The sequence below is a fragment of the Tympanuchus pallidicinctus genome, unplaced genomic scaffold (assembly GCF_026119805.1).
Source record: "Tympanuchus pallidicinctus isolate F22 unplaced genomic scaffold, pur_lepc_1.0 scaffold1, whole genome shotgun sequence".
Taxonomy (NCBI): Eukaryota; Metazoa; Chordata; class Aves; order Galliformes; family Phasianidae; genus Tympanuchus; species Tympanuchus pallidicinctus.
Genome location: NW_026294618.1, coordinates 36573518 through 36597978, shown reverse-complemented (window position 1 = coordinate 36597978; position 24461 = coordinate 36573518). Strand labels below are relative to the sequence as shown.

Genomic DNA, 24461 nt, shown 5'->3' with positions numbered 1-24461 from the left:
AGCTGCAGACTTGGATATTTTTTCTTTCTGATACAACTTGCTGTAAAATATGTATACTAATATATTCAAAGTATCTCAAAATACAATATTGGTGCTCTCTTATTTTTTAAAATTTTTTTGCTAGCAGCTTGCCACAGAGCTGAAAAGGGTCAGCAAAGTATGTACTTAACACTGGATTGTGTCATTTGATTAGTCCAGTTGTACTAGAAAACATAGGGTTTAAGTGCAGGCTGATCCTGTATTTTCAGTACATTCTTGGTTACCTAAGACATACATACATACACACGCCTGTTGTGCTGAAGGTCAGCTGGCTATCTGCTTTCATGTCATGCATCACAGATATAATTTATCATGCATGTCAATGTGTCTTTTATGTGAGTTTCATAGAATACAATATTGTGGGAATTAATTCCAGAAACTCAAAGGTCTGTTTGTGTCTAAGTGGGAAGAAAGTTTTTCAGGGATCCTGGAGAATGGGTGATGACTGCTGGAAAAGTGTAGGTAGGTGGCAGACTCCTTCTCCCAAATTTTGCTGTGTATCTTGCTGTTTATTGTCACAAATGTTACTCTCTGAGTAAACTAGTCCTCTTACAGGACATAGCTAGTTTACCTCTTGAAGATGTTTCTGAGGTTCCTTGGAAGAAGCTTTGCTTCTATAGCTGGGTGCCTGGGCACTACCAGATTGGATGTCTCTCTGGAGGCTTTTTAGAGAAGCGTCTCTCCATGATTTAGAGATTTACTGCATAGACCCAAGAATTTAAATCAAGGACACAATTTTCCATCTTTGGTAATAAATTGACACAAAAACCAGAAGTGAAAGCTTGTGTATTTCTGTCACATACAACAAATATTAGGTGAACAAAACTGAATTAAATACAACAGCAACACAGCTACAGAAGATACATGCACAAAAAACAGTCCTACCAGTCAAATGTTGAAGTTATCATTTCAAAACACACCTGGAGCAACAAAATTTACCTTAAAGGCTAATCAAAGATTCACCTACCATAAGATCTAAGTCTCCAGCAAGTTCTCTGTAGATACTCTGAGAGTATCTATCCCATTTAATCTGCACACATGGTGCATGTATGAAGCTCTGACTGATTCCTGTGAAGTACAAATGTTATTAAAATGGAGCCAGGAGTTATTACGTAATTTTTAATGTGTATTTTGTAAACATTATAAGGTTAAAAACAGAAAAATCCATTAAAATAAAACATGTCCTTATCATTGCCAGCTTTACTATATGATGGGTTCAACCACTGTTGGATAATCAGAAGACAAGGTTTTTTATTTTTATTTTTGCTTTTTTTTTTTTTTTTTCCTTATACCAGATGATGTGTGCCTTACAGCTTTGACTAGTTAACTCTTTATTATCCCTTATCCACCTTTTTCAGTGTGGCTTAATTAAAAAGCTACAGAAACTTATGGATAGGTAATGAACAAACAATGCTTTTACCATTTAGTGATGAAGACAGCATTTTTCTAAGAGTTTATACAAAGCTGTTTTCTAAGGCAGGATTTTTACATATATGGTTGAGCATTCAGTATCTAAATATATATATAATCATGTGAAATTCCAGAACCAATATTTTATTATTTCCATTTTTATACTGTCAAGTGCTGAGACCGTATATGTAAAGGAAACGTGTAATAGATGTTCCTGATTCTAGTATATATGTATTCTGATACATGTATTATACACTTATGAGAATAAATAATTACACTGGAGCATGTTAAAATGAATAAGGCAATAGAGCAATATTCAGAGCATATACTCCTATTTCTGATACTGTCTACATACTGTGTAATCTTTAGCTTTCATATTTTGCACATTCTGATATTTAATACACTATTTGTGTCAATAGTTTTATGTGTTTGACTAGTATAAATACAAATCATATTTCATACTATGCTCATCCATGTAAATAGAGTTTCTCTACTGCTGACATGTCTTAGAATAACTAAGACATTTTTTGGGGCTGTTGATGCTGATGGTGAATACGACGTTTGTAATATAGTTACAATTAGGTGGTAGTAACTTCTACTGTAGAGTTGGAGCCGCTTTCATAGCAAAACAGCAATTGAAAAATGGGCCACACACTGTATGTTAATTTTCTTTAAAACACAGTATTATGATGTAGTTTTATTTTTCCTATGTTTTACTTTCTTTCTGATGTATCCTTTAAAACCTGGTAAGAGTCATAACATATATAAGCACAATTTTCTATACTTTTATTTAACAGAACAGCACATGCTAAATGCTATCTGAAAGATAGACTTTTCTGCTCTCTACTAGTTCCTTCACTGTGAGTGAGGGAAAAGCAAATCAGTTCTGAAGCCTCTTATTTGGGATAAATAGAACCATACAAAAGTATGTAAGGACTTTTATGTACTTTTGCTAATTTGACAAATATACCAAGTAGTTCAGCACTAAAGTGGAGCCAAATTCTTTATCTTTCTTTGTTTTGTTTTGTTTTTAAATTAATCTTTCTATCTGAAAGTGTACATAGCCTTCCTTGCAACAGCAAATCTGTTTTCATCTTCATCCTCGATATTGGTTGAAGTTCCAGTGACACACTGCAATCACTACTCTCTCAAACAATTAACATTTGAAATAGAATCAAACCCAGAGTTGGTTGGGGTCTCTCCCACCTTCCCTAATGTTGATTCATGTTTTAATTCTACAAGAGCTGATTTGAAAGTAATGACTCCTATTTTAGTATGTTGGGCCATGAGGTCATAGACAGATGTTGGTGGTATGGCAGTAGAGGTTTAACAAACATGGCATGCAGGCCTTTTGTTCATCAGTGGTAAAAATGCATAGCTCATGATGGTGACTATGTTAAAAAAGAGTGTTTTGTAGCCGGGAATTTGCTCTACAAAAATACTGCTATTTCTGCTTTTCTTATCTGTTATAGTCTCCACAGAAATAAATAGGAGATATCACTGTTGGAGTGACTTACATACTTAGGAATCTTTTCAGCATTAAATTCATTCCCTACAATTGTGAATTTGCAGTTATGAAATGTAGGTATTGTGTCTTGCTAGCAGCTTACTGAAAAACCTTTAAGCCCATAGAGAGTTAGACTTACATTATTGTATGTAGAAACCTGGATACTAGTAGATTTGCAAGAGAGTTATGTCAGAGTAGACCCTGGACTAATTACATTAAGAAGATTTAAGGATCAAGGAATGCATCTCCTTAAACTCGCAAGGAAAATATAAGAGATTAGACTAAATTCTGTATGGTGCATAAGGAAGAGAGTCCATGTTGTCTAAAAAGTATTTAAGTGTTAGGTGCCAGGTTTATTTGTTGTGCAAGATAATCAGTTTCTACTAAAATCAGTGACTGAATTCAGCATGTAGTCAACTGAAAAAAAAATTTCTTCAGTCTTAAAATGAAGACATCAGATTTATGTGTCTCAGTTTTAAGGCAGGATCTCTTTCTGGGTCTAACCTCTCTTTTGCTTACTGCTCTGTCACAGGGAGCAAAGCTATTTAGAGAATTTAAGCATTTAATTTAGGAGAGCTATAGTTGCCTAAAGGGTAGGTGCACTGAGGTGCTTAAGTTAGATTGTCTGGATCCAATCCAGAACATTTTCTGAAATAACGAGAAAAAAAAAACAACACAACCCTATCTTTGTGAAATTGGCAAATAAAATCTTTTTATTTTTTGTTAAAAAGAATAAAATAAAACAGTTATATGTATGAAGCAATTCGGGATTATCAGGTGTGATAATTACATTCTTAATTACTTCACCCTTAGTACCTGATTCTGATCTTATTTTCACTTCATGAAATGAAGATGACTTAGCTAAAACTGATGTAGCAAAAATATAATTGATGAGAGATCAGAATCAAGCCCTAAATGCTATGCAAAAAGTAGAACTAATCAAAAAAACTGAATGGTTTTATAACTTATGCAATTGACATTTTCTTAATCTAGCTCTCCAAGAAGTTAACCTTTGGATAAAGAAATTGGGTCCCCCTTAGAGCCTTATAGCATTCAGGGAAGTGAAGCCACTAGAAAGTCTGTAAAAAGATGATTATGATTCTGTAGAGCTTTTAAAACCATGTAGTAAACTCTTTCATTAAATGATTGATGTCTTTCCAATTTAGTATGTTTCTGCTTCTGACAAGTTTTTGTGCTGGCTTTTCTTTCCAGTGAGCAGAAGCTGGAGAAGCATTGAACCATAGCATGTTCTCAAATAAGAAAAAATTCCTCTCAAATCAATTTTTTTCTTTTTTTCTTTTTTCTTTTTTTTTTTTTTTTTTCCACAAGAAGTTTTTTGCAACAAAAAAAGAAAATTTAGAGGAACTGAAGATATTTATGTAGAAGTTTTGTTTATTATATTTTTGATGTACGTATCTAAATCTGTGGATTTTTTTTAAATAATTGCAGCTGTTTAAGAGAAGGATGTTAATTTATGTTCTGTATTCAAATTAATTATCTAGCTACACTTTACAAAATGTTTTTCCCCTTTGATAATGGATTTTTCCTCACATTTGCATGACACTATTTTTCAATAGCTTATGCATACTCCCAAGATGATTTCATTTGTGACAGTCAAAATTGTTTCAAATGGATATTTTCTCAGTTGTTTGAATATATTTCTTTATACTTAGAGGGAAATGTTAAATATTTTATTTATCTCAGTGGCAGTTTTCCACGGTAGTCACCTCACCTCTAAACAGTGAGACTGCATCCTTGGCAAGCCTTCAGCAAGTGAGTCGTGAGCTGGCTGCTATGCCAGATCTTCCTTTGACGGGCTTGAGTTTCGCTCCCATACATACTCACTAACTTAAGGCTTGTTACTTCTGCTACTTATCACTGTAGTAGAAATTCCCACATGAGTATTTATCCATCTCCTTAAATACTAGAGTTGTAGCATTCTTCAGTGGAAAAAAATACAAGCTCAGAACTTGAAAAAATTGCAAACTGTTTTTGCAAGGAATCCCACCCAAGCTGCTCTCAGAGGAATGTGCCCATCCTTAGCTGTGCCTTTATAATGCATTTCATGTGAGTTTGGAGGACTGAAACACAAATTGTACACATTTTAGGAACATTAGTAATGCTTTTTCCCCACTGAACAATTATGTCTTTGAAAGTACCAGTTTGACCAAACCTGTTCCATAGTGATAATTATTGTTTTGTGCTGACATCTTTATAGAATATTTATATGCATTCCCATTAATATTTGATCAACTATTTTTAGTTTTCGGCATGGCACTTCCGAGACTTTTGTTGGCTATGTCTGAAAAAAAATGCTTTGTTATGGGGCTGGAATTTATTCAGCCATCTCTTGGACATCTTATGCTAAATTAACATAATTGTACTCGTTTACAGGCCTCCAAAGCCACACTTCTAATCACCTCATATTGTATTTTACTGCTGCAAATACATCATATCCTCTTGGGCAAGTGAGTTGTGGTAGAGATATTAGCTATAGAGTAGCAAAGAGAATGTATTAAGGTAATTCTTTTCTTTTTTTTTTCATGAGCAACATCCTTGAAGCTGACATTTTTGTGACTGAATGGATGACAGCATGAAATTCAATTACAGCAAACAGTCTCAGTCATTACACCTGTCTGCTTCTAGGGGAAAGGATTTGTAAATTGTGCTTTATCCTTCCATTCCCTAAAACTTGTGTCTGTAATTGACAGTTGCCAGCAGAGATGACTGGAGACAGAAGGAGAACATAATGTGTCTGAGTAGCCCACTAGGGAAAACAGTATCCACTTCTTTGGGAGTTTTGTGATGTTTTGTTTTCCTTAATGAAGAGTAATACCTGTGTGCCAAGGATTTACTGCAAGGCTGGTGGCAGATGTTCCAGTTAAAACAAAAACACAAAAACAACTTATGAAAGATGAATCACAAAAAAAAAAAAAAAAAAAAAAAAAAAAAAAAGCAAGACAAAAGAAAAATCTAATTAACATAGAAATATTTCTTCTGCAAAGGAAAACAAATGCTGCAAGAGAACAAAAGCCCTTCTCTCTTATTTGTAAGGCTGTTTTGTTACTCTAACACATTTGTAAGAATCAGGTTTGTGCCTGACATGTCAAAACTTATTCACAAAACAAGAGTTGTGGATACCTTGGGAGTCAACGTTGTCACTTGTTACGCAACTCAGCATCCATTCAGCACTGATTGATGCCCAAGTCGCCAGTTTGGGAAGAAATGGGATACAGATATGACAATAATATTTGTACCAAATGTCAAGCAAAAGAAACAGGGGAGTTCATAGAACGGGTCTAGACATAGACTCTTAGTAGAAAAAAATAACAACATGATAGACAAACTGTCAACCCTGATCTTTCTCAATTGTTTCATCTCTTTCTTTCTGGTAAGTTCTTTTCATTGATTTCCCTTCTCCGGATTTTGCCACAGAAGACAGTGTATAAAACTGATCGAGCTGGCAAATTTTGGGGTTGATGAAGGACTTAACAAAAAGTTATCTATTTTAAACAAATCAGTAAATGTACTTAGTAAATTATCACTACGTACTGGATAGTTACAGTTTTCTTAGAACTTTGCTAATACTATTATTCCTTTTCCTCAGTAATTTTTTGCAGAAGTATTCAGATTAAAAAAAAAAAAAAAAAAGGTAATGGAGTAATGCAGTCAAGTATTACTTGAGTACATTGCTTGCTGACATCTCCAGGTGCTCAGAGAGTCATGTTTGCCTCATGGTTTACAGAACATTGTGTGCACACTGTGTTGTATTTATGAGCTGGAAACTAAAGTGTGTCAGAGGAAGTTAAAATGGCTTCTCTGTAGGACATTGTTAGTGTAAAATATCTGATTTAGTTGGGTCTCTTTTTGAATGCTGCAGCTTATAAACACAGTGGGGAATTTCTCTGTCATTGATCCAAAGCAATGGGCACTAATGGCATAATACAGTGGTACTCAATAACCTTTTATCATAGGCTGCTTTGTCATGTGGAGATTTAACTGAGGGCAGAGAAATACACTTTATGAAATAAGAAAGTCTTACAAATTTCCATTTATCTGTTTTATAATGTTCAGCTTAAGAATTATCATACTATTTTCTGTTTTCTGGGTTGTTTTTTTTTTTTTTTTTTTTTTTTTTTTTGGCATGAATTATGCTACAAAATAATATGAAAATTATTTTACATATTAGTGTAAACATGAAGAATAATGTAGGAAAATTTTCTCAAGCATTCAAGGGACCAACTGTGGCTACTCATGGCTTGAGTAGCGCTAACATGTTGCCATGCTTTGAGATGTATGAATATTTTTTCTTTCACACAAATTTTTTGCCAATTTATGGGAAGCAGAATGAAGAGAGAATAAATAATATATAAGAGAGAATAAGAGAGAAGCCTTAAAATTTGCCCAGTACCTGCAAACCATTGTCAAGGTTTTATTTCAGATGACATCTGTGCTGCTCCTTGGAAAGGAGTGAGGGCATATGTCCTGAGGCACTGTGCTTTAGACTAGCACGAATCCCAGTGTGATGCCCCATGCCAGCCCCAGGCCTCTGACAGCAAGTGCTACCATTCCTCAAGGTGTATAATCTTTTTGTCTACAGATCTTACTGATCAATTTTGGCAATCTTGATGCCTGGATTTTACCTCAGAACAAACCAGAGCATGGTGGAAGGCCAAATTCTGTCTTCATTTAACACTTGTTCTCTTGGGAAGCAAATTAGTGCAGAAGGGTACCCTTTGTATAACTGTAGTGCAGGGATAGAAACAGAGTACAGAGAGCTTTGTATTTTCTTCCTGGGCAGCCATTTAAGAGCCAACAGTTCTCTGCTACTATTTTCATACTACTATTTTAATATATATTAAAAGATTCATTTTGTTTGTTGTCTGTAAGAGTCCAGGTGCCAGACACAGTTAAAAAATGAAACCATGAAACCATGTTGCTTAAAGATTTCTGTCCAGAAAGGACATTATGCATGAACATTATACAATATGATACAATATGACATTATACAAAGAAGTAGTAGATTATGTTATAACATTTAGGATGCTGATATGGCTGACTTTCCATGATCTGCTTCTCTTAGCAAAGACCTCTTCAGTCAACACAATCAAAGCACTCACTCAGTTGCTGCAGAAAGCCGTTGCAGGAGACCGGTATTAACGCTTCATGGAATGTAAAGTGTACCTTGATAAAGTTTTACAGGGATAATTAATTTGATATTTTTGTTACTGTGTGAAAAGCTAGTGCTTTTAAATAATTGCCACACCTCTTCCAGATCTGAAAACGGAAGAGGCCAAGAGCCAAGAGTTTTAATCCTTTGGGAATGCTGCTGCAAGGGTCCTGTGCTATGAGAGTGTGTGAGTGCTACTGTTGATTTCAGAAAGTACCAGATGAAGATTAGGTTGTTGTAAGTACATGACTGCTATTACAGACTAAAGAAAGATAAAGGGAAGGTTGGTAGCTCATTCATTCGTTCTCTAGCAAATCAGGAAACTGGAGATGCAAATTTAGGATTGGTTGCATTTATTAACCTGCGCTCTTGTTCTGCACTGGGAGTGTTTCCTCACCTTCTTTTGGGAGACTTTGTGCATAATGTAAGACTGCAGAATTTAAACCTGTATTCCTGGGGAGTAGTAAATAGTTTGTTTTATAGACATGAGCTACTAACCACTCAGAAATGCTATTTCTATAGAGAGCTTAAAAAAGGTACGAGATGAAAAGTTTCCATGACTGATGCTGCCAGATGAAATTGAGACACATTCATGATGCAGAACTGCAGAAAGCTCAGAGAAATAGCTGCATAGGTTTCTTTTGCTGACTACTCTTTTTTCTTGAAAACAGTGTTAGGGCTGATTTTGTGCTAGAAATTGGCACATAATACCTAACTTTTCTTATGTGTGAAAGTCCAGCTTCATGTGTTTTCATTTTTCAGTTTGCATTTTGTTTTAGCATTTTATACTTTATATATGTATATATATATATATATATATATATTATCCAAAGTGCAAAAGACTTAATTTTGTATCTGTGTGTGTATTTTGGAAAGTATACTGCAGATAAAGGAAACATCAAGCATGAGAAGCAGAGAATAGCTAAGAATAGAGCTAAAGCATGAGCAATATTATGATTTAATATTGTTGCAGAACTCTGGGCTAAAAGCAATGTCTTCCAAAACAATCACTGCAGTTTTCTACACATGAATATTTGCAGATATTAATAATATACCATATGCTTGGCTTAGCAGTATGAATATAACACATCAGTCTACTGGATGCAAAATTCTCTCTAGAACACACTATTTTCTTGGAATATCCTGCTCTTTTTGACACCTCCGTTTTAACTTTTTCAATAACTTGATCTGGAAATGATGATGAGCTTGAAATCTATATAACTTGAAGGCTTTATCAGTAAAGCCCAGCAGAGTTATATTTCTCTGTGGCTGTGATGTTGAAACCTGGTGAAAAATCAATTTTTCCTTTTGCTGAATGGTATATTTGAAGCATTTAGAGAAGGTGAATGAGTGTGCTGAGGGCCTGTCATTCATAAAGTACTTCATTATGCAGCATGTGTAGGTACATCTACTATTAGCCCTGAGAGGCTGTGTGTGTTTGATGCATTGGATGTTGTGTCAGCAGGAAGGAGAAAAAGAGGAGATGAAGTATATCAGAAAGAAAGTTGATAGCAGATGATGTTTTAAACAGCCTGTATCCCCAGGTGTAATATATTGTGGAAATAATGATCAAGACAAGTGATGCTTCTTCATAACCTGAAAAGGTACATTAGGGATTGTGCACATTCAAGTTACTCTGGACTGTGTATTTAGTTGTATCTTCATCGTGAACAACTCTGTTAGAGATTCAGTAGAAATGATTATATTAGAATAAAGAACAAAGTGCTTCTGACCTATACACTCTCATTAAGCACTCATTAAGAAATGTAACAAAAAAGACAGGAGAAAGGCAGCATCTATGTCTAGCCTGTACCATTAATTAATTGGCTTATATGCTTGCTATGGGTCACTAAGGTTTACTTCCAGTAGCAATAGGCTGGTGTACCTTGCCTTCCCTCAGCAACTGTTGAGGCTCAAAGTAGGAAACCAAATAAGTTCAGATAACATACTACATTTTAGGGATATCTTGAATATAGGTCTTATATACAATATTATTATTTTCAGAGCCTCACAAACTTATAGACTCAAGGTCAAAATTGCCAGCATATTCAGCCTGCAAGGCTGGGTTCTCTCTTCTGCTTTTTTATAGATTCTTTTACTGCTGAAATATAGCAGAATATTTTTGGCTTAAAAAAAAAAAAAAAAAAAAAAAAGGAACAAACAAAAAACTTTTCTGATCTTGCTTGAATGAAAAGAATATTAATAATCAGGAAATATAGCTCATTTATTTAAGACTTTGCATGCTGGCTTGCATGGCTAATAATTCACTGAGATTTTCTTTTGCATGTAAATCCCTTAAGAATGGAATATGACTGCGATATGCTTTGTTCAGATGTTAAGTGGGAATCTTGTATAATATATTTCCCTTCCCCTATCAACATCTTTCCTCTTCTCTGTTTCTCCTTCCTCACATTGCTGTTCCCTCCCCACATCTCCAAAATTAACTAATGCTAGAGGAAGTGAGTTCATTTTACTTGAATGCTTAGAAAAAATAAATGCTCTGACCATTGGAATGAAAAAATAAGCTAAAACAAAAAGCAATGAATGTTGGGAACTATTTCCAGTGACATAGGTAATATAAAGTTGTTTCATTAGAAGTATGAACATTAACAATTTTGGGCATCCAAAAATGTAAAATCAACAGTCTGAAAACATTTATCTGTATGAGATACAACATTATACATGAAATATAATGACCTCTCTTGAAATTCAGCTGAACTGTTGTGCTACTTACTGAGACAAAGAAGACAGCTAGTTATATACTGTACAGAAAATCAGATGACAGAGTAAATAAGTTTTCTGCATTCCACATTCCATTCTCTTAGCTACAAAAAGAATATATGTACTCTAATTAGAGGGTGAAAATACTCTAAGCTTTTAGAAAGAGTATGCAAGAAGTGATAGATCCTGACTCTGGAAAGCTTTATCAGCCCATGGTGTTTGCATGACACAATTTTACGATTTTATTAGTTTGGCAGCCTACATTAAGAGGTCTTCAACTTTGATTATATTGAATACATGACATAATAGTTTATAATGGAAATTATCATGCATGGCTTCTATTCTTAATTTTTATGGACTCTTGGAGCCTCTAGTGAAATGTAAATAAATTTAGTTTTAAAACCTCTGTGACTATGCTTGTTACAGTAAAAAGAGCTAGAAACAGAATTAAAATATGAAACTAGAAATCAAATTTTAAGTTTCCTAGAGAATTATCATATTAGTTGTGCATTAAAGATTCTTACTTTTTGTTCTTAATGCTACAGGACTGTGTATTCTTGATATTTTCTTCCTGTGTTCTTTAAATTAAGCAAAATGAGGATACTAAAGAATATTTTAATGGGAATTATTGGAATTAGATTTTGAGATGAATTGTAAAAGAAAAAATGTAGTTTGCCTACTTGTTGAACAAAGTATCCTTGTTCTGTAACAGAATTTGTATCTGTTTGAAATCAATGGTAATAATTTTACATAGTGAAAGCATTGTATACAGTTCTGAAATAAAGTTATTCCTGTTTTTTCCCATAGGAAAAAGAAAAAAAAAAATAAATTTTCCTTATGTTTGTTAAAAATTATAGATTCAATACCTGAAGGATACATAAATAAATGTATATCTTATTTTTGCTTACTTTCCTGTCTTCTGAAACTACTCTCCAAATATGATCAGTTTCCTATAAATGTGATTGTCACTTTGTTTTTAAATAAAGGAGAGTAGAATCAGCTTCTCTCTTTATCCCTCTTTTATGTGATCAGTGCTACACCCTTTAATTTAATTATTTCAAATAAATTGAACAAGGCCAAATTCTACATAGTTATAGTGCTATGGTTGTTTTTTAGAAAGCTATGATTTTACAGGACTTCTGTGCACGCATTCTTGTATGCACCATGTATGTTTGTGGAAAAGTATGATGCTAGGATTTTTTGGAAGTACCCATCAGCAGTAACTCCACAACCTTTCTTTTTTATTAAGTAGGAGATAAGCTGATCAAGAAAGTTACTTTTTCAGTCACTCGTATTTTACTAGTTAATAACCATTTTTAAATTAGATTCAATAGCCGTATAATGGTTGTAGATTGCTTTTCAGAAATTTCAAATGACACCTGATTGTGAATGTTGTTTATTAGGAAACTCTGTGTGTGTGTGTGTGTGACTGTGTGCAGTGAGGAAGATGAATACAGTGACCCTTTATTTCATAAGATCTGCTTCTTAAATTGCCTCAGACTTTCATTAAATACCAGAATCAAAGATGGAAACTTCAGCTTTAAAGAGAGAATGTTCTGGGAAATTTTGAACAAATGCAACAGTCTCTTAACAAAGTTGTTTTCACCCCTAAATCATGCTGTAAACAGATAGTTTGGCAGATTATTTGTTAAACAGCATTAGTATCAACTACATGAAGTCAGCCTAAAATATGTAGTTTTGTTTCTAACTGATTATTTTTCTTTTTATAAGTACTGTTGAAACAAATGCAATAAATACTTAGATTCTTACCATAAATCAATCTAAAAATCTATCGTCTTAATTAGAATTCATTTACCTAATTATTATTTCTATCTCATCAATTTCAGTTTTACACTAACTTCAACAATGCCACTTTTTTGCTATTCGCGCTTTAATTTGATTTCCATTCTAAGTTTATGAACAGTAGTAGGATAGTGCTTGAATATTCATTAGCTTTGAATTGTGAGCTATGAAAAGGTGCTTTCTTTTACCTTAATAAAAGTGGCTCAGCATGGGGTGGGTCAGTAATGACATGTGATTTTAGGCATCCAACAAATTTCCTTATTATTTATTGACGCATCTTGTCCAAACAGCTCCCTCACAAGTCAGTGGAGTAATGAAAGAGAGAGTGCTGCAGAGGAGCGTGGAGCTTTCCTGGCAGGAACCAGAACATCCCAATGGAGTCATTACTGAATATGAAATCAAGTATTATGAGAAAGTAAGTGCATAGATTATCTGTAATATACAAGAATGCACTGTTTGCAGCATGTTGGCTCACTAAACTGTGGAACAATGTTGTAACCGTAACCATGTTATCAAATACCCTGTCTCTTCAAAGTCACAGTGATTCTGCTCACTTTTAATAAGTAGTGCTTCCCTGCAATTATTATTGCTAGTTTATATATTGTATTTTGGTACAATAAAAGTGAACTATCTGCTCAAAATCAGCCTTTTTTTTTCTACAATTTTCCCACTGTTAAATTGGACTGTGGATATTTTACCATGAGATTTGTTGTTTTCCAGTCTTCCTTACATTATCTTTAAAGCTTTTTTTATTTCACTCTGTGTCACTGTGATTCCAGTCTTGAGATGAGACATCAAATACAATTCTTGAGTGCATTTGCTATTACATTTTAAGTTGAACAGCTTAGACTTAATGTCTGAAAACTTTCACACTTCCTACAGTCAGCTGATAAATATTCCTTATTTGTCCTTTTAAAAAGACCCATGGACAAGAGATTTGTTTTTTACTCCTTCTCTTGGTGCAGAGGGCTGCTTCTCAATAATAGATGAAGAGATCTCTGTTTCTGTTAGACTGAAATTGCAATCTTATTGATGTCTGTCAGAGTTTTGCCATTCATTTCAGCACATCTAGGCCTTCATTCTTGATAGCCTTGACGTAGTCCAGAATAAAAAAAATCTGACAAGCGTGTAAGCAGGGCCACATGCAACTATAAGCTAGATGAAAATTGGGTAAAGGCAGGTTGTGCAGCTGTATGGTTGTCATAGGACGTGAACTAGGTGTGGCTCATCCAGATTCCCTAGGAAATTTAGTGTAGCAAATAGCATATTCCTAGTTTTTATATGGCATTCTAGGAAGGGGGAAAAAAAAAAAAAAAAGATTTAAAAAAAAATTCAAGGAAGTAAACAAAGGAGCTACTTTGTAGCTTGTGAAGATATCACTTGTGAAGATATTTCATCTCTACAAACAAGGTAGTAGTATCTCTATATCAGCAAAAATATGTCAGTTTGCTAGCTGACGTGCAGTCAGATAAATTCAGACCAGAATGGATATAAAATCAAGTGTCACATCTAATTTTCAGTGCTTAATTACAGAAATATTCTTAGCAGTAGATATCTATATGAACTGAGAAGGAAATAAATTGGTTATTTGTTAATGTTAACTTCCAGTTTTAGTTGTTCACTTTGATGACTTTTGTAACAAAACTTACCAGACATTTAATGTTAGCTAACCATTTACGTGAAAGGAATTTTACTCATTTTGGGAAGTAATTTTTTTCTCTCACACACTCACACAAAAGAAGTCTATACATTAAAAAAATGGAATGAAAAAAGACACATATTTGCCAAAAGCAAAACTGTTCTCTCCACAAACACAGGATAAATATATATATATGATTTTGCTTTGTTTTGTATCCACAATAGCTCCTGGTCTGTTAAAATAAATTAAACAAAAAATTGCCCAAGATATTATATTTTTCTCATATGATAACTACTAGAATGTACTGTTTATTATTCCCACATGTTAATTCTACTTTAAACAAACAGGAGAAATTCATTGCCAATTTCCTGTATTTGCCAAGACAAGAATTGCTGTTATTTTTTCTTGTAAGTGAAGGAAACTTGCCAGTATTCTATTTATTATAGTGAAATTAAGAAAAGAGAGTAAGAACCTGATCCTTCAGCTAGTCACAGATGTACTGAATTTAAACCTTTAATTCAGTGAATCTATTTTAAAAAATGCTTAATGACTTGCTTTTATTTCAAAACAGTGCAGATCAGTTTGAATCGTAAGCTTCTTGCTCAAATTAGCAAGGCAGGTTTTTTTGTTCCATTATTGTGTTAAGCCAACCAATCACCCATCTACCCCCACCCCCAACCCTCCCCCGTACCCCCCCCCCCAAAAAATATCCCACAAACAAAAAAAAAAAAAAAGAAGATTTGGACATTTACAGCTATTTTTAAGGCTAAATTAAATCAAACATTTTTTGTGGTTCTGAAATATTCTGATAAGTACTTTTTTCACATCTTATCCTCCTGGCTACAGCTGGAGTGGAAAATGCCTGAAATCTCCCAAGTAAGCCTGTCCTGTGATTTTTCTAGCTAAGGTTATTTTTACTTCTTTGTCTTTTCTTGGTTTATTTTTTTTTAATTCAAGAACTGCAAATAAGGCTCATTTGTGGTTCAAACCCAAAACTCTGAAATTCCGTTGTGGCTTACAATTGTGAACCTGTATGAGTATTTACAGTCTTATTGTGCTCGATTCTCCTCTCTCAAGCATTCTTGTTCTTCCTCACATATCAACATACATTCCACCATGGTTCTGACTTAAGATGATTTAAATTTTCTTGGAAAAGATATGAAAAATTGTTGCTAGCTGAGTTGATGGGCTTGGGCAAATGACTGAGAGAGCAAGGCCCAGGAGAAGCCATTAGTGAATCTCTGAAAAGAAATCAAATATGTTGTGTTGAATCCAGTATTTCAGCAATAGCCTTTGCTGCTTTGTTGACTGTAAAGGGGAAGGTTCTCCATCATTTCTTAGCTGACAAATTGAAATGAGTTACAGATTTATTCCTTCCCTCTGTATCTGTCTCATTAGCACTGCCTTATAAAGCTCATGCTTCTCTGGTCATGTGGTGCATTCAGATGGTTGGTTAGCTCACCTCTTCTGCCCTTCAAGTCAGGGTTGCTTTTGCCACTGAAAATCAACAGAGCTGCACATATCCGTTCTGAAAGATAATCTCAATCATTAAATGTGATGAATTCCATAAATGTGATGAAGACTCTCATCTACAGAAAGGGTCATAAGGAGAATCTAAAGAACTACAGGCTGGTCAGCATGACCTCGATGCCAAGGAAGGTTATGGAATAGATCGTCTTGAGCGAAACCTCACAGCATATGCAGGACAGCAACAGGATCAGACTCAACCAGCACAGGCTCATGAAAGGCAGGTTCTCCTTGACCAACCTCATCTCTTTCTCTGATCAAGTGAACCACTTGGTAGATGAGGAAAAAGCTGTTTATGTAGTCTACTTAGACTTCAGCAAATCTTTTGATGCTATCTCTCTCAGTATTCTTCTAGAGAAGCTGACAGCCCTTGCCTAGACAGGTACACTCTTTGCTGGTTAACAAACTGGCTGGATGGCTGGCCCAGAGGGTGGTGGTGAACGGAATTTAACCCAGCTGGAGACGAGTGGTATTCCCCAAGGGTCGGTATTGGGGCCCACTCTGTTTAATATCGTTATTGATGACCTGGATGAGGAGATTGAATGCACCCTCAGTAAGTTTTCAGATGACACCAAGTTGGGAGGAAGCACTGATCTGCCTGAGGGAAGGAAGGCCCTACAGAGGGATCTGGAGAGGCTAGATTATTGGGCTGAGGCCAATGGGATACAGTTCAACAAAACCAAGTTCTGGGTCATGCATTTCAGCCAAACAACCTCAGGCAGTGCTACAGGCTTAGGGCAGTGGCTGGATGACTCTGCAGAGGAAAAGGACCTGCAGATGTTGACTGATGCTCAGCTGAACATGATCCAGCAGTATGCCCAGGTGGCTGAGAAGGCCAATGGCATCCTGGCTTGTATCAGAAATAGTGTTGCTGGGAAGTGATAAATCCTCTATACTCAGTTCTGGTGAGACTGCATTTTGAGTAATGTGTTCTTTTTTGTGCCCCTTACTGCAGGAAGGACACTGAGGTCCTAGTGTGTCCAGAGAAGAACAGTGTAGCTGGTGAGAGATCTGGAGCACAGCTCTTACGAGGAGCGGTCAAGGGAACTGGGATTGTTTAGTCTGGAGAAGAGGCAGCTCGGGAGACTTTATCACTCTCTCTAACTACGTGAAGGGAGGTTGTAGTTAGCTGAGGGTTGGCCTCTTCTCTCGTGTAACTAGTGATAGGACTAGACACAATGGCCTCAAGTTGCACAAGGAGACGTTCAGGTTGGATAATAGGAAAAATTTCCTGAAAGGGTGGTCAGACATGAAATGTGCTGCTGAGAGCAGTGGTTGAGTCACTGGCCCTAGAAGTGTTCAAGAAATGTGTAGAAATGGTACTAAGGAATATAGTTTAGTGGACAACGTTGGTGGTAAGTGTATGGTTGGACTTTTCCAACGTTAATGATTCTGTGATTCTGTAACTTTTTGAATATAATATATGTCTTTGATACCATTTTTATAGCATTTGAAAGTGAGCAGTTACTCATAGGACTTGTAATATTACAGCTTCATATTTTGAAAGTGTCATACTGAGCTTCTCTCCCTGGATTCTTCTTGATGCCCTAGAGTTAGAACCTGAGAACAGCTAGAGAAAAAATTGAAAATTTCTAGTCAGAGACCTGAGATTTTGGTGCAAAATCCATCTGGTTAAACATTAGTGCTATTATAATTTTTTAGAAGTGTTGGAAGTTAGGAACAGAATGTGTTCTGACCATACAGTAACAGATTTCCCTGTCCTTGAACTGTTTAAACTCTACAGGTCCCTCTGGAAAGCTGCGTTCAAGCTACTTTTCCATCACAACTTCACAAAATGTAATCCGAGCCAAAGAAGCAATTGTTTTATGTCTGGATTTTTATGAGTAACAACATGAGCATCCCATTTGAATTTTATGTTACACTTCGACCTCGTCATTGCAATGGCAGTATTTTGTAATACTCCACAGAGTATGCTTTATTTTTTACGATGGGAAAAAAAAGCATTCAACAAATTGAAATAAACTACCCAGGCTGGCTGTCAGTTGCTGATGTGTAACCATGATAAAATCTGACCTGTAAATGTCATTTAAATCTTTTGTCTGATTGTTTCCAGGATCAAAGGGAGAGAACCTATTCAACAGTAAAAACCAAGTCCACTTCAGCTTCTATTAATAACCTAAAGCCAGGAACAGTATACGTTTTCCAGATTCGTGCTTTTACTGCTGCTGGTTATGGAAATTATAGCCCCAGACTGGATGTTGCCACACTAGAAGAAGCCACAGGTAAACATTTGGATCTCTGGGAAATTTGCATTTTCATTAAGTAACAAATGAAGCATTTCAGAAATAGTAAGTAGAGCAAAATATCAAAGAGTCATAGGCAATGTTATTAAAATCAGAAGGAAAAAAAAAATTCTGTGAGTGGATTTTGTCATTGTATTTCGAAGGATGAACTTCAATTACTTATGTTACCATAGAACTACAAATTGCACTCTTATAAATAGCCATTATATTTGTAACATTGGGTTCTTCTTCTCTGATGTCTTTCTAGTGCAGAGAAATTAAATTATTATTTTTTTTAATTATTTGAACACACATCTGTTCCCTTATTACAAGAGGTTATATGAGCTGAGCAATTCTGCTAGATTCTTCAGTAACTGTGGAGAGAAAGGAAAAACAGATTCAGTCCATGGAGGCTTCTCCAGGACATCTTTTTCTGTGTAATTTCCTAGGAAAAAAAAGAAAACAAACAAAAACAAACAAACCTTTATACAGTTTGTTTACATATGGGTTTGTCTTTTTTCAGATATATGTCTGTTCTTACTATCTTCTGAGCTCAGTTTCACTTATATTTAGTAAAGAATAAAGGTCTCAAAGACATTAGATTTCTCTAAGGTTCTTGTAATAAGCAGTAAGCTGTGTAAAGAAAAAAAGTCTCCTTAAATCCTCACAAAGGAAAGTATGAACCTGGAGCATGAACTTGCTCATACAGTACACCAGAGATTCTGTCTGTGACAACTTAGCAGGGAGATATTTTGGGAGAGCTTGCTCTTTCTTGATGATGAAACCAGTCATGTACCCTTGTTTGTCTAGAAATTTCATTGACACATTTTTCATGACTCATCATGTAGTTGTGTGCATGCAAACTTCCACATTTTGAGTCTTCAGAAGGAAACTTTTGTACCACTGAGAGCTGGTAGCCATGAGCCAGCTGATCGGAGCTGCCCATGTCCCTTGCAGAAAAATTTGGCCATTTGGGTTTGAGTCATTTGCTTCAGGTTGACCTTCCTAGCAGCTCTGCCTACTTTGGAGCTGGAAATACATAGCCTACAGGTTCAAAAGCTACAGATATCAGCTCTGCTCTGTGCTTTATGCAGATATGCACAATTGCATCTTATTTAACTGCAGCCTGGTGTCGCCTGAAGAATTTGAAGGTATATTTAAAAAACAGTAGTTAGGTCTTAATCTTGCTTCCACGCAGGATATGAAAATTATCAATAAGAAGTAATAGCACACACCTGATAGACTTAATTGAAATAGTAATTATCATAATAGTAGCAATAAAATATTATGACCAATGTTATTAGCTCTGTATCTAATAGCAGGCTTTTCATCTGTAGAGTTCTGCTTTACATAGGCAGTGAGATTCAGTGAAATCTCTGAGATACAAGCAACAATATCCAGAGTTATAGACAGAAGTAATTTTATATCTGAATAATCTTCATATCTGAATAAATTTCTGGGGAAAAAAATATTTAAAGGCTTTTGCAATCTGTCATAGATTTCTACTAATTAATCACGGTTGCTTAAAATTATTATATCAAAATGTTTCCCCAAAATTTCATTTCTGATATGAGTATTTTTCTGCTCCATGTAAGCATACTAGTAGCTACCAAGATGAACAAAGACAATTTCTGAGATAAGCCTTAAAAAAACCTAGTGCTTGACTGGAGTTTGATTAACTTATGGAAGAGTAGAAAATCCTAGAATTGACCGTTTTGCATCATGTACACCTTTTCTCAGTCCAGGTAATGAAAGGATACATATAAATCAGTGACATACTGGAACAGTATGCACACCAGATTTTTTCTCTTGTCACAGGCTAGCTTTGTTTTTTGACATTCCATGTCATGTGCTTTCACAAAAGAAAATTTCAAAAGTGGCATATTTTCAATATTCCTGAGAGGAAAGGATGCAGTTCCCATCAGTGATATGCAACTCCAATGTTCCATATAAAATTTTCAGAAAGAATTAAAATGTTGGTAAAAAGATAGCATACTTAACAAATTATTTTAGAATTCTCATGCAAATAAGAATCTTTGTTTCTCCTATTTTATTTGTAATTTTATCAGATCTGGCAGGTTAATAAAATTGGGCACGCATTAGCATTTCATAAGAACATTAGTGGATCATTTTTATGAAATATACTGCGCTGTACAAGTGAGCAATAAACCCATGTTACGCTACAGTTAAGACGCACTACTCTGTTTTCTACTTATTCCAATGACTTTCTGAATGTGGTTTTTAAGACTATCTGAGTATTTCAAGAATATATATAGTGATAGTACTCAACTAGCACAGTTAGCTAGCCCTGTTGCATACTCAATTTCACTTGATATTTCAGCTGTTTAGCACCTCTTGAATGGTGCAGTCGATTTAACAGATTTTTGTATTGCAATCAAAACTGCATGGCCACTTCTCAGTATTTGAGAAACAATCTATGTCATATAACCATGTATGTAAAATATACATATTTAATACCTGTATTTATACATACTGTATACGTTGGATTACATATACATGTTTACCTTATAAAAAAAAAAGAAAAAAAAGTAAAATTATAAAGCAAAAATGCTTTATGAAGGCAGTGTATTTATGTTCTGTACTATATTTGTCTCAGAACAAAGAACCTGAATCACTATATTTTGTTCTTGGAACCTCTGCTGTTTATTAGAGAAAAGTCCCAAAGAAAGAAAATGCAGATCCAAAGAATGTCACTTAAGTGGTAATTTTACCTTTTGATCCACTGATTTACTTGAAAGATATCTTAAATCACATTATTGTTGAAGTTTTCATGTTCACTTCATCAAGTATTTTCTGCAGCTCGTACATTTCAGGTTGCCTGCATGAAAAAAAATGTTGCTAGAGGTGCAGTACAGCTTTTACAATTAATCTCCTCTTTTAAATCCTCCAGCATATTTGGGTGTACATTCCCCACCCCTTCAACCATATACTTAGAAGGTAGCCTTAACTTCTTTAAAGTAAGGACTGCCTCATTCCTTTGGATTAGCAGATATTGCAGTGTCAGATGTCACTTGTAGTTACTCCCTCTTTTGCCTTCTGAGTCTGAGCACAGCTTAACTGGAGGTAAGGACAGACTTCTCTGTCTTGCTGTTGTTTTCCTGCCACCACCACCATGGCAACACCAGTGGATGGCAGCCATGCCATCTGCACTCCAAAATCTTTTCTCTCACAGCACTCTTACCATCTTTATTTCTGCCAGACCACATTCCAGAAGTTGGAATCTGAATTGCATGTAAGCCAAGTAACAGCATGAGTTCATAACACAAACAGGAGAAGCAGCACAGATACAGTACATGAACAGAGGCAGATGTCTCAGACTGCTGTCACTATATTGTCACCAGACCATGCCCACATCAGAGCTTTTTTATTTCAAATATGTAAAAGTACATCATGCGCTATGTCCCACCTATCTTAGCAGTTGGACAGTTTACTCTGCCCCCAACATTTTGTAGAGCCGAAATAACATCCTCGGCTTGCCTCCAGAATGTGCTGGTATCCAACATCTTGAGGCAGTTATGCAGAGCAACCCACTCACATATGTCAACCTCTATGCACTCAACTTGGCTGCTAGATTAGGTGACAAGTTTGAGTGGATGTTATTCCAAACTGTTAGATGGATACAACTTCGCACACTAGCCATTGGGACAAGATGGCTACTTTTTCACTTCCAAGAAAGTTTTCCACAGGAGTCCTAAGAAGAAATGATAAAGTTTTAGGAAATTTTGCATAAACTCAACATACCTGTGTTTAAGGCTGTGTCATTTGATGGGCAGTCAGTGTTATTCAGGAACTGAATTGTATTACTTGGGCCCATACACTCCTGTACAAGAGTACACTAATTTCCTAAACATTGCAAAGATGGGGTATGTGCAGGCCTTTGGTAGCACCTTGCTAACCTGAGTATCTCAGGAGGTTATACTTAACTCAAAAATAAACGCTTGTTCTTTTCAGTTAAGGCCCAATATGAATAATGAGATATTCCTCACCTGCATCATGTAGAACATCGAGAAATTATAAAGTTTCTTTAGGAAATAAACCTAGGGGAGAAGGAAATTTCATCTCGACACAGAGGTGCTGTTTTACACTGTTTAACAAAACAAGAGGATTGTTATTTTAGGGGGGAGCATGTAGCACAGATCAGTGACAAAATAAATCATAAATCATGTTGATTGGTTTACTTCTCCTAAGACAGAGTAAGGAAGGGACTAGTGTATTTGTTTCTATGAAAACTGCAAGAGGAAGATTCTGTGGAGTTCATGAAATCATCATCTTTAGTTAGCACTACCATGACTTAATCAATTAACTGTATTAACGTACCATCTACAGTTTAGTTAATCAGCTGAGAGTATTTTTATTTTTTTTTTTCCACACCTTTCTGCTGCTTCCAAATGACTCACACTTTCACAGTCCCTACCTCATTATCACTGCCTGATGCCTCCTTCTTTATTCTCAGCCTCTTGGGCCAGGCCAGATACTCACTGTTATAAATCAGCATAGCTCCATAATGTTCAGTAGAGTTGTGCTCATTTAATGCAGCTGAGTGTAGGTCCATCCTCATTAGATGAGTGGCAAGTACAGTATTTAACAAACTTTGAGGTATCTCAGGCTATGTATTTACACCCTCAGTTTAAATTAATGTGACATGAATACATTTGCATTTATTAATAAAATTGGCATAACTGAGTAAAAAGAGCAATAGTGTGTGGATATTTTAGCATGTAAAATCTCTGAAGCATGGAGAATTCCATTTTGTATTTGTGGAAACACTTCTTCATTGCTAACAGAAACAAATTTTAAGTGATAATAACAATTTACAGTGATTAATAGTAATAAGAAAGAAATATGCTAAGAAGTCTGTGGTAATAGATAATCTTTAATCTTAAATATTATTATACTTATTATACCATTTCTTAGGATTCTCATTGAAGTCATTTCAGTCAGTTTTAGGGGTGAGGCTAGAAGTGGAGTTCTTCAGCATTCATTCTCCTGCTGTCTCCTTTTTCAGGGATGTCTTGTTCTCTTTTAGGAAGGCGTTAGTCACTGAGCAAAGCAGAACAAAATGCAGCAGTAGGAGGGTTGATGCTGGCTTTCAGCAAACTGAAATGGTTGGTGATGACTTTTAGAAAGTGGTTGTACCACTTTGAGCAATTCCAGCATAACTCCTTTTTATTCCCTGTTGATGATCAGGGATGAATTTCTGATAGAGGCCTTTCTTTATATTAACTTAATCAATTTGATAGTCTTGGGCAACTAAAAAAGTAAACTAATCATCTGCAATTCATTAAATTCAATTTAATTTTTTGCAGCTCTTTTGCAGGGAATAATTTTAAGCTAATCTCTGCTCTTTGCTCTGTTTGCAGCCACTGCTGTTTCCAGTGAACAGAATCCTGTTATTATCATAGCCGTAGTCGCTGTGGCAGGAACCATCATTCTGGTCTTCATGGTGTTTGGATTCATCATCGGGCGAAGGTATTGCACATTACATAGGCATAAGAACATCTAAGATAGTAATTTGCAAATATGAAATGGAACTCGTGGTTAGTAAGGACATTTTTTGTTTAAATCTCGTTATCAATTATACAGTTTATCCAGGACACTCTTAAATCAAGATGTTCTTTCAGTCTGATGTGAATGTGCTGTAAAAGGAACCCTTAGCACATTCTTTACTTGTACTCATGAAAATTCCTTTCTGTTTAGTTTCTCTCACACAGAGAAGCCTGACACTTTATCTGATCAGCCTTTAAATGACTTTGCATTCAAGAAAAAGAGGCACAGTAAGTTAAGAATACCCTCATGTAAAGTAGTGTTCTACTTTCAAGTTCTTTAATCCTCTGTTTTATCCATAGAAGCTTTTCACAAGAACAAGGTTCTTTAGGACCTGTCCCAACTAGTATTTGATACAAAAGCCTTTTGATTACAACTGTTCATGATTTATTTAAACCTCTGCTGTCAAGAGAATTATAGCTCAAACTTTCAAAGGGCCTACAGGAGTTAGGTGCTCATGGCCTGAAAATCCCAGCCCAAAGGACTGATGTTGTCAGGGCTTCAGATGTGAGGAAGTAAATCATTATTTACCAGCAAAACTGACATTTTTCCTTTCAGGCATTGTGGCTATAGCAAAGCTGATCAAGAAGGGGATGAAGAGCTTTACTTTCATTGTAAGTGTTCTGCTTTTTTTGTCCCTTTCAAAAATTCCCAACTGCATTACTGTAGGCAATACTAAAATAGCATTCTGTGAATTGCAAAGTTCAAAGAAATTTAAAAATGCTATGTAAATAGCAAGTTAAACACTGTAAAAATGTGACCTACAGAAAAAGAATGCTGATTTAAGTCAGCATTGCTTGTATAGTTTTATTTTTATACATGCATATGATAATCCAT

The 24461-nt window shown here is 35.3% G+C and overlaps 1 protein-coding gene across 7 annotated transcripts in view; it reads left to right on the top strand.

Moving 5' to 3' along the window:
- Positions 1 to 24461, top strand: part of EPHA7 (EPH receptor A7) — a 157908-nt gene that overhangs the window by 97022 nt on the left and 36425 nt on the right. For all 7 annotated transcript variants that reach the window (XM_052681278.1, XM_052681243.1, XM_052681262.1 and 4 more), the window contains 4 exons: positions 12941 to 13065; positions 17891 to 18059; positions 23441 to 23549; positions 24183 to 24238. In XM_052681278.1, the coding sequence (XP_052537238.1) occupies positions 12941 to 13065; positions 17891 to 18059; positions 23441 to 23549; positions 24183 to 24238 (459 nt within the window). The remainder of the gene's footprint in view (positions 1 to 12940; positions 13066 to 17890; positions 18060 to 23440; positions 23550 to 24182; positions 24239 to 24461) is intronic.